Source organism: Rhincodon typus, chromosome 10 (genome assembly GCF_021869965.1).
Source record: "Rhincodon typus isolate 14 chromosome 10, sRhiTyp1.1, whole genome shotgun sequence".
Taxonomy (NCBI): Eukaryota; Metazoa; Chordata; class Chondrichthyes; order Orectolobiformes; family Rhincodontidae; genus Rhincodon; species Rhincodon typus.
The window spans coordinates 65,434,128-65,447,870 of NC_063341.1; the positions used below are offsets into that span (position 1 = coordinate 65,434,128).

The following is a 13,743-nucleotide window of genomic DNA, read 5'->3' on the forward strand; positions in this document are numbered from 1 at the left end:
GAGCTTTCCTGCTCCTATGATGCTGCTTGGCCTGCTGTGTTCATCCAGCTCTACACCTTGTTATCTCTAGCACTAATTTGGTAATTTGGTTTGTTTAAGTGAAGACAGCCCACTGATGTGGGAATGCATCATGAATTGATTATTTTGATCATAATGTAATGGCCAGTTATGTTGGTATAACTTTTGCATTTTACATTCATTTTCTATGATGTAAAAAACAGCTTAACAATTCGCTAGCCTTATTATTTTGATCCAGAAAGAAAGAAATTTGTATTTAATGGAGTTTTTGACATTCCAAATGTTTTTATTTCAAACACATACTTAATAAAAATAATAATAGAGTTACTGAAGCAATTCGGTTCTGTACAGTAGCATATGGAGAAACAAACAAACCCAAGGCATTTCTTTCTTGTATAAGACTACATTTAGATACATTTGAGGCAACAGAAGGGTCCGATAACTGAGCCGACCCCGGTTTAACTTTGACAGGAAGATGTCAGACAGTGGTCTTTCCCCGCTGAGCCTTGGCAGCAGCTGCCACAAGCTTTAGTACATTCCTCAGCACGTAGTCCTGGACTTTAGAATGTGCCAGTCTGCAGCACCTGGTCATAGTCAACTCCTTGCTGTGAAAGTTTCGGGCAGATCAAAGAGAGGCTGTCTCCAAGCTGATGGTCTTCCAGGCGCAGTCGATGTTTGTTGTTTCAGTGTGCATCCTGGGGAACAAACCGTAGAGCAGAGTCCTGTGTCACGGATCTGCTTGGGACGAACCTCAACAAAAGCCACTACCTGTGCAAAGGCAAATTTCAGCAGGAGATGTGTGACAGTCTCTCACTTCCCACGCCTCCCCCTGTCACTTTGAGGGTGGCATAGACAGACTGGTCGTACATGAAGAATCTCACAGGTAGTGCCCTTCTCACCACCAGCCAAGCGATGTCTTAGTGCCTGTTGGAAAGTTCTGGTGATGAGGCATTCTGCCAAGTGACTTTGATAGTCTGCTCAGGAAACCAAATCCGATTAGGTTTTACAACTATTGGAATGGAATATGCACATGCAAAGTAGTTAATTACCATAATCTGTTCATCTGTTTTGATGATGTTGATTGAGTGATAAATGTTTGGTCAGTATATCCAATGAATTCCCTTGTTCTTGAATAGTATCGTGGCATCCCTTACATTCGCCTGATTTAATGTATTACCTGAAGGACAGCATTTTGGAAATATGAATTCCTCAGTACTGCTCTGAATTGTTGGACCCACACCATTCTAACTCAAAAATGAGGAGACTGATCTAAGTGATAGGGAATTCATAAAAAACAATGTTCATTCCCTATTTCAGAGGAGCGATTCTATTACATATTTTGGGTTATGTATATGCAATATCAGTTCTGAAAAAGGACTTGTTTATAGAGGTGTCTGTGACCACTCAACATGTTGGTAAATGTCACAGATCCAAACCCCATGGCAATAGCAATCAAAATGTTTATCCTTTTAAATTATGTATACAGTTAGTAATGTTCTTTGTAAATATTTTCATCAACAGCATAAAATTGTCCCTGGCTTGTCATGTGGATTTCTGAAAGAGCAGTTTTGAATTGTTTTAAAGAAAAGGAAGATCTTCAGTTTCTTTCTCCAGTAGTGGTAAATCTTCAGACTATTTATTGTTTGAAACAATCGTGAATTTTATTGTGGTACGGAACAGAACTTCCTGCATCCTATTGCCTGTAAGCCACAGAAATGACTGAATGAATAAGAGAGTTGGCTTTGTTTACGCTAAGAAATTGCTAACTGCATATGTAGAGTTAGTCTTGTGGATAATCGACACTATAGTGGTCCTATATATCAACGGCAGTGTGCAGATTGGAGTGAATATCATCTGGTTTGAAAATAGAGTGCAGCAGCGATGTCTGATTTTATCTTGGGTGTGGACCCTCTATGAGGAAATATTCTTCATGTTTATGCAAATATTAAAAGCCACAGTATCTGTTTCAAACAAGAACCACCAATTTAACTGGGTTTTTTCTTTCACTAACCATGCAGGCAGTTAATATTTTGATTTTTGTGTTCAAGTCAGTGCAACCTGGTACCCAGTACTCGTGGAAAATACTTCTCAAGTTTAGTCTTCTAAATATGAGTACAGTATGATTGTGGTGCTATCTATTTTCAATAAAGAAAGCTTGTAATGAATAAAACCAAGCTAAATTGAGTTTTAAAGTAAAAATAGAAACTGCAGCAAGCAGACATCAAGCTTACTTTTACACATATAGGAGGGCTTTTGCATATTTTCAGTTGCTGTTTCCAAAGTATGATAAAATTATCCAACATTTTTAAAAGAAGCTTTTGCAGTGTACTTTCCTTTTGATTGTTGATGAGCTTTATCAAATTGGATGGAAAAGCATTGCAAAACTAGTTTTCAGTTTGCGTATTTGACAAGCTATTTTTGTCTAGATCTTCAAAATTGATAGGAAGATACCATGTTCTTAAGTGTAACTCAGTCTGAGTAATTTCAAATGTAGTACCTTATTTAATATGACTCATACTTAACTGCTACTCAGATCTCTATACTAGTTCCTTTTAACAAATCGTGACAAATTTGTTTGTGTTACATTCAGTGGAAGTGTTCTAGACTGTGTAATATAAGACATTTAGGTATTCAAATTTTCATCAGTTGTACACTTGTAAACCAAATCTAGTGGTTACAAACATCATTATTTTTTAAAATGTTACGATCCTCATAGAGCCCAATAATGTTTTAAGAAAAAAAGAGATGAATTTCCGAACCAAACAATAACTGTGGCAACGCTTCACATTTCAAGATTTTTACTGCAATGAACACACTAAAATTGATATAAATGAAACACTACTTAGCAGGCAATTAGTACATTAAATTAGAGAAATGGAACTTTTACATTAACTAAATAACTAACACAATTGTACTACTTGTAATGAGTCCTTTCACTATAATGCAGTTCTGTCAGATTCATGATAGAATTGCAAGAATGAGCACAAGGTTCTTTGCAGCTTTCTACTTATCCCTGTCAGCCTGAGTATTCTAGATTTGATCACCATCAGCAAGGTGTACCTCTGCGATTCCTTGTTGCTTAAATCTCAAAAGGTACTGTATATTCTGCCTTCTTTTCCAGCCGAGAACCAGCATCCTGTTTGATTGCTAACACAAAAAATGTCTCTCACAATCTATATTCATTCCCTGTCTGTCTGTCTCTTTTGCTGTCTTGGTGTCTTTGTATCCAAAAGTCCTGGTGTTTCTGTCTCTGATTCATGGCTTGAAAACTGACACCAGCTTCCAGTAAGTTTTGGCCAGGGCTTCATTCCCCAAGAAAACTTAGATCATTTGGGCCTGTCTCCAGGCAGAAATTTAGTATGGCCAAATCGTCCTTTCTATCCACCCCCACCACCCCCTCCCCCCGCCCTTGCCGATCCAGAACATTCTGTTTCACCTCAAGTTAAGGGAGACATTGTAATATTCTACATATGTAATCCTTCTGAGAAATTAAGAAAATTTACCACAGTAGTGACTTTTTCCCTGTAGTAGTAAAAATAAAACAATGTACAACCTGCAAAAGGCTTGTTACACACTACCATAGGTAAGATTTTCTCCCTTTTTTGTTTTTAGTTTCCAGCTTTCATGATTTCCTTAAAGCTCCATATCACATGTAAACAGCAGTTTGCTTCTGTCGCTTCACTTCTTTTTCAATCTCCACTAAAATTCTTCTTTCTTAATTTGTGTAGCCTATATTGCACATCTCTGTCCTTGGTTAAAATATTGCATCTTGGCTTAGTTTTTCATTTTCTTCTTCATAAAATTTGCATTAGATTGTGCGTTATCTGGACCCTGGGTTTGAATTTATGATGAGACCAAAGGTTTTACAATTTATTTGGTAGTCGATGGAATATAATATGGAGCAATGTGAGGTTATGCAGTTTGGCAGGAAGGATAGAGAAGCTGAATATTATTTAAATGGGGAAAAAAAACTGCAGAGTGATTTGGGAGTCCTCATCTATGATTTACAAAAATCCAGCATCTGAGTTCATTTGGTGAAAGGGAACTCAAATGAACTGCTGACCTTTATTTCAAAGGAAATAGAGTGTAAAAGTAGGGGTACAAACCAAAAGAACTACAGATGCTGAGGAAGGGTCACTGGATCTGAAACATTAACTCTGATTTTTCTTCACAATGCTGCCAGACCAGCTGAGCTTTTCCAGCAATTTCTGTTTTTGTTCCTGTGCATAAAAGTAGGGGTTTTGCAAAAGCTATACAAAGCACTGGTTGGACCACAGCTGGAATACTGTGAACAGTTTTTGGCTCCTTATCTAGACAAGGACGTACTGGCATTGGAGGCAGTCCAGCAAGGGTTCACTAGGATGATACCAGGTATGGAGGGACTGTCTTCTGAGAAGAGGTTGAATAGATTGTGCCTGTCCTCAATGGAATATATAGAGGAATGACAGGAGACCTTATTGAAACATACCAAGTTCTTGGGAGACTTGACAGGGTAGATGTGGAGAGGTTGTTTCCCCTTGCTGGAGCGTCTTGGACCAGAAGGCATAATCTCAGAATATAAGCTTCAATGAACTTGTGTCTCATTCTTTGATAGTCTAGAGAATACAGAGACCCAGTTTGTCCAATTTCTCTTCATAGGACAGTCAAGAATAATAGGCTTTTGGTGAGGATAATGTTGCTGATTGCTAATAAACTATTTGGGTTTTGGGTACTGGATGCTAAAATCCAAGGAGAAATCCCTTGTCACAAACCTTGTTATCCTCTGAACACCGTTTTTTTTTCAAAGTCAGACACTAGGTTGTCATCCAGTTATCACCGTTCAAAATGGACTCTGTATCAGTCTGTTCAGGCATTAACTCCTGCTTTCCATCTTCTTCTGGGTCTTTTAGAATCACCATAGAATCATACAATCCCTACAGTGTGGAAACAGGCACTTCAGCCCAACAAGTCCACACCGACCCTCACAGCATCCCACCCAAACCCCATCCCCCTATAACCCACACCTCCCTGAACACTATGGGGCAATTTAGCATGGCCAATCTATCTAACCTGCACATCTTTGGACTGTGGGAGGAAACTGGAGTACCCGGAGGAAACCCACGCACACGGGCAGAATGTGCAAACTCCATACACACAGTCACCCGAGGGTGGAATTGAACCCGGATCCCTGGTGCTGTGAGGCAGCAGTGCTAACCACTGAGCCACCGTGCCGCCCGTAAATGGCCAAGTCTGTGAAACATGTTTCAACAAGTCAGATATCTAAATTGTTGTTCATAACAACTGACTTCACCTTATCATGTTGATACTTGGAAAATTTAAATCAAAAAATATTCTATGATTTAACCTTGTTCATTTCCAGAACCTGCAGGTTTAACACTGCTTCCTTCATGCAAGTGGCAATAAAATTCTCATTAGCTGGTTTTCAGAACTTTAAAGTTATGTTGATTTTCAGTCAAGAAAGCCTGATGCTCCTCCTTAGTCAGTTCACAAATGTTCCTTATTTCTTTTTTCTTTTCGTATTCCCATTCATTTAAGCTTTGTCTAATTCTTATCTTGTAACATTGACCACTTCTTCACTATAAGTTTAAATTTATGTTCGTGAGCACATATCCTGTCGAGCAGTTCTACAGTATTAGCATTGAAACAAATGTTTAACTCTCCTTTAGAGTGTATCATTTTTTTGTTTCATTATCAAACTTTGAGTATTGTTGCTATCTGTTTTGCCAAACCTTGCTCATGTTTTCTTTGCATTTGTAATTTAAATGGCTTTAACTAGTCTCCAACTACCATTAACTTTCTGGTATCAGTCTCATGCTGCAATGTGCTTTTAAGATGAAGAGGTTGAATTTCTGACTTTTTGGACACATTTTCTGCCAGAAGAGTAATTTTTGTAACAGGGTTACAGAAAGTTGTGGATACTTTTAAGTTTTTCTTGTTTTCACAGCTACTTTTTTTCTGAAACCACTGAAAATAGCAATACGACATACAGAGGTAGTAAGAACTGCTGATGCTGGAGTCAGAGATAACACCGTGTGGAGCTGGAGGAACAAAGCAGGCCAGGCAGCATCAGAGGAGCAGGAACGTTAACGGTTCGGGTCGGGACCCTTCTTCAGAAAAGGGTCCTGACCCAAAACATCAACTTTCCTGCTCCTCTGATGCTGCCTAGCCTGCTGTGTTCCTCCAGCTCCACGCTGAGTTATCTAATACGACATACAGAACTTTGTCATTTCCCGATTTAAAGCATGTATAATATCAATAGGCAAGTTAGGAACAATTGTAAAGCTGTTAGCTAAGCCACATTTTAACTTGACTCCATGCAATGAAATGGGTAAACGATTTCCATCAATTCCCTATATCAGCATGTCTTTGTTTATTGAATTTTCTGGAGAGGAACACTAGGGATTGTGCTGTTCTGTATCCATGAGAATTATAATCTATTTCCTTGCCTCACTGGACAAGAATGACAATACCATCATCTTCAAACAGAAAATTTCTATAATTTCCCACATGCTGTTCTAACTTAGTAATGAATATAAGAAAACTGACAGATATATTGTTCTCTTTACTCACTGGCGCACTATTTTCTGAAGGGACGCAGTGCAATCTAACATGCCATTATTTTGATTTTTAATTTCCAACATTCAGCCTTCTCATGTCCTTCCTTATAACAAAAATGACAGGATACTTAAGTCAACATAAACTTCTAGACTGTCTCTACTACTCCAAGGCAGATCTGTTTCTTCCCCCTTGCCATTAAGATTGGGTCAAATCTCTCCCTACTTTCTCCAAGAGTTTACAAACAAAGGCTCATTACTAAATAAGCTTGTGAGAAAACTTGTAGACTGCCATTAGTGCAATCTCCCTTAGTTATTTTATGCCATTCTCAAAATATATTTCAGTTCCTTTCTCACTGAGTTTAGGCACTAAACAAAAATAACTTGTCAAATCAGGACCAGGAATTCTCATTCTCATTCTCATTCTTCTCCACCCATTTTTCAGATTCAAGTTTTCACTCTTTTGACTGCAGCCTGTTCAGCCATGTACTGCTCCAGAGATTTTGCGTTACCTGAACCCAGGCCACAAGGCGCCCTTGAAAGTCTGATGCACTTCTAACTGAGCTACCCCCCAGAACCATGTTCTTTTACCTGAAATTGAATGATAATGCTCAAGTGAAGGTTTTCTGTCGTGAGAAAGATGAGTACCATTGGACAACAAACTTAGATAACTCCAGACAAAATGGTTGATTGGGTTAACACGAAAATGTAACATTGTGACTCTGATTTTAATGAAGCATCTATGCAGCAAATACAACTCCAGAAGCACAGGAGGAGCTGTTGGCTAGTGATCACTATGAAACAATTCACATAATAAATACCAAAGCATAGAAGTGACACTTAAGAACAAACATAAGTTCTACTTAAACATTTAATTACTTGCTCTGGCATTTGGACTTGATTGCACAAATTATGATTAGATCTGTCAGTTTATTTTTACCTCGAGCCTATTATTTTCTTGTACATAAAATAACAAATCTCTGTTGTCATATAGATTTGTTTTGCCAGTGAAAATTTAGTTTCAGGAATTTTTCATGCACAAGTCTACTTATTTACCGTATGCTTCTAAATATTTTGCTGGATACAATATAATGGATGCTGAAATGAGTGGATTGGCAAGTAGTTCCTTATTTGATGTATAACTTCAAACGTCGTTGTCAGAGCTCACGTCACAACATTGCAAACTTTGGGATGTTTTGCAGCATGTAGCCAGTCCTGATCAAACACAAGTAGTCCTGAAATCTCTGAACATTTCTCACTTCCCAGTATTGCTGATTCATCACAAGAGAAACTTAATATGGAGGTGGTATGGTTCCTATATAACTTAACTGGGAACCAGCTACAAGAACAAGCTGTGATTAATGTAAACCTTTGTTCTTAGAATTATACTCTGAATGAACCAGACTGATTTTGGTACAAGAGCTTCTTGGTACCAAGTAACTCCTTGCTTCTGATCAGGAATCGTGTTTCATAGCAGAAGATAGTTTGATATTTTGTATTTTGTGCACTGTAAAACCGCTAAATTGGTGTTAGAAGATTGAGTTTAAAAATTTCCCTTTTTTAAAAACATGGTTACTTATTATAGTGTATGCTGTATTTTCTTCCTTATCAGATTTTGAAGCAACCAATAAACAAAAACCAAGTACTCCAGATCTATTTTGATGAAAAGCTGTCATGCTACAGTGTATTTTGCATATGGCAGACACTGCTGCCACTGTGTATTGGTGGGAGAAGGAGTTAATGTTATTGGTTTTAGATGTGCTGCCAATCAAGCAGGCTGCTTTGTCCTGGATGGTGCTGAGCTTTGTGAGCATTGTTGGAGCTGCACTCATCCAAAAAACTGAAGAGTATTCCAAAACACTCCTGAGTTATGCTTTGTAGTTAGTGGACAGGCTTTGAGGAGTCAAGTGACTCCATAGTACTTTCTACGTCTTTTGACCTTTTGTGCACTTCTGATTTTTCTTTGGTCCACCATTGGCAGTGCGAACTCGACTGCCAAATCCCTAATCTCTGGAATTCCCTTTTCTGATCCTGTTTTCCTCTACTTCTCATTCTTCCTACAAGGCACTGCTTAAACCCAATCTTCTTTCACCTTCAGTGGCTTGGTATTAAATTTTGTTTGATAATGCCCTATTGAAATGTCTTGTGACTTTTTTTTAAACTTTAAAAAGTGCCAAATAAATGCCAGTTGTTGTAGCAAAAACAGAAGTTGCTGGAAAAGCTCAGCAGGTCTGGCAGAATCTGTGAAGAAAAATTCAGAGTTAACATTTCAGTTCTGGTGCTCCTTCCTCAGAACTGCTAACTCTGATTTTTTTCTTCACAGATGCTGCCAGATCTGCTGAGCTTTTCCAGCAACTTCTGTTTTTGTTACTGATTTACAGCATCCACAGTTCTTTCGGTTTTTAGCAAATTGTTGTAGATTCACTCTAAATATTAGCCATTTTCTATGAATGTCTTGTTTATTTCATACTATTATAAAACCATAAAAAATCATTTAAAATGTTAATGAAACATTTTCTTCCTGAGACTGCTGAGCTAATCTCTCATGTCTGACTTAGAACTAAGACTGCCTTTATTAACAGCACCTTTGCATCTTTTCTGACAAATCATGTTAACTGTATTTTTTATCTGAAAACTGGTTTACCAACTCATTTCAGTTATATACACAGGAATGTTCTTCCTTTCACAAGTCAATTTGACTTCAAAGCATTATATTTTTAAATGACAAACTCTAGTACAATTCTGCAAAATTTAAATCATAGTCTATTCTGTTTCTACAATGTCCCAAGTAATTTAGGTTATCCTTTTCTGTTTCTGTATCTTTGTAATATTATTGTACTCTATCTTAAATAATTTGAATATTACTCTCATTTCTTCTTAAAGTTCACTGTGCTAGCTGTGAGAATATACCTTTTGTTTTGAAATGAAAATTATTGATCTAAACTTCTACCTTCCATTCTGTTAGAACACATGCTGATTTTTCATTTTTTATGTCAATTTTTGGTTTGGAACTGTGAGCTGAGAGCTGAAAGGTAACGTTTCGACTGTGAGCAGCAGCTTGTGTTTTAAAACAAAGAACAAACATATTCTGATTGTTTTGAGCCAAGTTAATTGCACGTTGATCTTTGATCAAAGAACTCTATAGACTCCAGAATGGTAGTATGCTTAACCAGACAGCAGAAGTTTGGCCATTAACAACGTCAGTGAGAGAACATGATGATCAAACAAAGGGAGGGGCTAAAGTCTTTTTGAGCTGTTCTGAACCAGGAGTTTCTGAAAGGACGAGTTTGGCTATTAATGTTACAGCATGAAGATTTGAAAGCTGTCTGCCTAACCTCCCATTATTAGTTATTGGAAGTTCACAGAGTAGAAACTATTATAAGTATTATTGAATCATCAGAGTGAAGTGGAAAAGGTGGCATTGATCAACATCTTCAGAAAATATAACAAGACAATCTCATGTACCTGTGAAGCAACATATAGTGGAAACTGCTCAATAATTTCAGTTTTGTTATCTTCATTTTTTTCAATCCCTTGAATGTATTTGTCAGTCTTTTGAGAGTGGGGGCTGACAACAAAATTATTGGGTTTAAATCATAGACATTACTTCGATTATTTTATTGTTTCACTTTGCTGGGCTAAAGTTACTATTGTTAGGAAATTAAGTCTTTTGTTTAAGCTATAAACCTGATGTCTGGTATCAATTATTCACATAGTCTTGTATTGCTTATTCAAGAAGTCTCGCTATGAACCATTGGGGTCAATTTGAGGGTCATTAAATATTTTAATTTTACTGTGTTGAGAATGTAGACATAGAGAGACTGATTTGATTCAGCTGTCTGTCTCCATGTCATAACACCCTTCCTTCCCTATATTTTACCTTTTGCCTTTAAGGGACACCATGTGTTTTTGATACTTTGCTGACTCTGAGCATGTCTTTAATATTTCCAATGCTTTCTTTTTTCAGTTTCAGCTTTTCATCCTGATTTATTTTTAAGCAGTTTTTAGTTTAATTTTACATTTTTCTAATGTTTATCCTCTCTGGTTTTCTGGAAACTTTTGAAGTACTTCGATTTTTTTCTTGTACTGTTGATGTTCCTGTGTAACTGTTTGGGGCTGTGATGTAATACTTCTATATGGTTCACGTTTAATTTGCACCTCCTTTAGTGTTAGCATAGGGTCAGTAGCACCATTGTTGCCTGTAAGTTGCAAGCGCACAGGTTCAGGCCAACATTAGGATTTGAGCACATGATATCAATTGTCATTTCGTTGGAACCCCATTGTTGAAGGTGTCACCTTTTACATGAGATGCAACACGCAGGTGTTTGGGCTCCACAAAAACTGGTTTCAGCCAATCCAACTCATTCCACATTATGTCAAGAAACAGCTGAAGCATTTGATAGGGCTAAATCTGTATATCTGGCCAAATAACAGCTGTAATGTTGAAGACCTGTGCTACAGTACTGAATGTACTTTTATCTGAGCTGGTTCAGCACAACTATAACACTGGCATCTAACCACCAGAACGGAGGACTGCCCTTTCTGTGCCCTGTTGTTTGCAAAAATCAGGACAGTTGCAAGCTGGTCCATTATTATGCCATTAACCTACACTCAGTCAGTCAGCAAAGTGATGGAAGAGGTTCTGATGTTACTGTAAAGCAGCACCCATCCATAATCCAAACAAAGTGTTCAGAAAACACTGAAAGTCTGCAGAGGGATATAGATAGTCTAAGTGAGTGGGCAAAGGTCTGGCAGATGGAGTACAATGTTGACAAGTGTGAGGTCATCCATTTTGGTAGGAATAACAGCAAAATGGACTATGTTTTAAATGGTAAAAAAATTGCAGCACTGCAGAGGGACTTGGGTGTCCTTGTGCATGAATCGCTAAAAGTAGGATTGTAGGTGCAGCAGGTAATTAAAAAGGCAAATGGAATTTTGTCTGCCATTGCTAGAGGGATGGAGTTTAAAAACAGGGAGGCTATGCTGCAGCTGTATAGGGTCCTGGTGAGGCCACACCTGGAGTACTGTGCGCAGTTTTGGTCTCCTTACTTGAGAAGGGATATACTAGCACTGGAGGGGGTGCAGAGGAGATTCACTCGGTTGATTCCAGAGTTGAGAGGGTTGGATTATGAGGAGAGACTGAGTAGACTGGGATTATACTCATTGGAATTCAGAAGAATGAGGGGAGATCTTATAGAAACATATAAGATTATGAAGGGAATAGATAAGGTGGAGGCAGGGAGGTTGTTTCCGCTAGCAGGTGAAACTAGGACTAGAGGGCATCGCCTCAAAATAAAGGGAAGCAGATGTAGGACTGAGGTCAGGAGGAACTTCTTCACCCAAAGGGTTGTGAATCTGTGGAATTCCCTGCCCAGTGAAGTGGTTGAAGCTACCTCGCTGAATGTTTTTAAGGCAAGGCTAGATAAATTTTTGAACAGTAAAGGAATTAAGGGTTATGGTGAGTGGGCGGGTAAGTGGAGCTGAGTCTCAAAAAGATCAGCCATGATCTTATTAAATGGCGGGGCAGGCTCGAGGGGCCAGATGGCCTACTCCTGCTCCTAGTTCTTATGTCCTTATGTCCTCTATTATATGGCACCAAACTTCATCACAGACTTGTTCAAATAGGGGCAAAGGAACTGAACGCCGAGAGGTGAGTGACTGCCCTTTACATCAAGGCGGCATTTGATCAAATGCAGCACCACTGAAGTTGAGATCAGTGGTAACTGGAGATAATTCTCCCCTGGCTGGAGTCAAACTGGCATAAAGGAAGTTGGTTGATGTTGGAGGCCAGCCAGCTAAAACTCAGGATGTCACTGCAGCAGTGTCTCAGGCAGTATTTCTGCTCATTTTGTTGTTCTTGGCATGATCTTCGAAGGTCCATACAAGGCAGTGACTTCCTGAAAAGGAAGTCAGTACTGCAAGATGTGTCAGCACCCCAATCGCTATGCGTAAACCCTTGGATTGTGCAGCCTAGAGGGAATGATGGTCTCAAGGTAGTGTGCAAGGTCCAAGGTTAAACTGGCTACTTCATAAATGACCATTCTCCCATTGTAAGATCAGCAGTGGGAATGTTTGCTGATGATTGTATACTGTTCAATTCGCAGTTTTGAATGAGAATAATTTTAAGTTCTCCTTGATGTTCATGACAATACTGTTGTTAAATCTACCATCATCAACATCAAATGATCCTCGACCAGAAATCTAACTGGATTAGCCGCACAAATATTTTTTGTGTATTTGTGCAATCTCTCAACTCCCCACAGCCTTTCCACCATTTGCATGACACTAGTTAGGAATATAATTAAATATTCTTCTCTTGCTTCGATGAATTAGCTATGACACAACTTGGCACCATCTAAGACAAAGTCTGCTTGAGTGGCCCATCCACACCTTGAAACTTAACTCCGTTTATCACTAACACAATGTAGTTACTGTGTGTGCTATCTGCAAATTGCATTATAACAACTAGCTGCAACATCTTCAGCAGCACCTTCCAAACATGTAGTCCTTGCTTAGGTGTGCAGCAGGAAGAAGGAGATATCACCGTCTTTCCCTCCAAGCCACACCACATCTTGCCTTGGAACAATATCACTGTTCCTTTATTATGATTATTATGATGCGATCCAAATTCTGAAACTCCTTCCCTAACTGTTCTGTGGATGTATGTGGATGTGATTGTGGCAGATACTTGCTTAAGGACAATTAGAGCTAGGTAACAAATATTCAAGGTGCGATTACCAAAGCCCCATACAGTTGCAGGAAGACTTGTTTATTCTTGTACTTCTACCACCTCGCAGAACCTGTATGTTAACTTATTGTGTTCCTTGACCAGGTCCACCTGGATCCTTCTGAATGTCAACATTTAAAAGCTTGAAGAATATTCTGCTGTTATGTTCTTCCAACCAAAGTATATTCTAACTTCGAGTTTTTTGCAGGTCTACATTTTTGTGAAGTAGACACAAAGAGGCTAAAAAAGATAGATCCTTGATATGCAAGAGGTGAGAGGTAGATGGGAATGTGAAGAAATTATGATCAGCCATGATCTGATTAAATGGCAGCGCAGGCTGAAGCAGATGATAGCCTAGTCTTTCTAATTCATATATTCATGTTTGTATGTTCACAGCTTGTGTTCACACCTAACTCTATACCAGTAGCATACTTAGGTGCATTA

General features: G+C 38.5%; 1 protein-coding gene across 10 annotated transcripts in view; it reads left to right on the plus strand.

The window, feature by feature from the left end:
* LOC109931499 (ecotropic viral integration site 5 protein homolog) overlaps positions 1 to 13,743 on the plus strand; it is a 219,521-nt gene that overhangs the window by 154,778 nt on the left and 51,000 nt on the right. Inside the window, exon 18 of one of the 10 annotated variants that reach the window (XM_048601769.1) lies at positions 7,018 to 7,255. The exons of the other annotated variants lie outside the window; for them this stretch is intronic. Coding sequence (XP_048457726.1) covers positions 7,018 to 7,131 — 114 coding nt within the window. The 3' untranslated portion in view covers positions 7,132 to 7,255. Of the gene's footprint in view, positions 1 to 7,017; positions 7,256 to 13,743 lie in introns of those variants that run through there. 10 annotated transcript variants of the gene reach the window in all.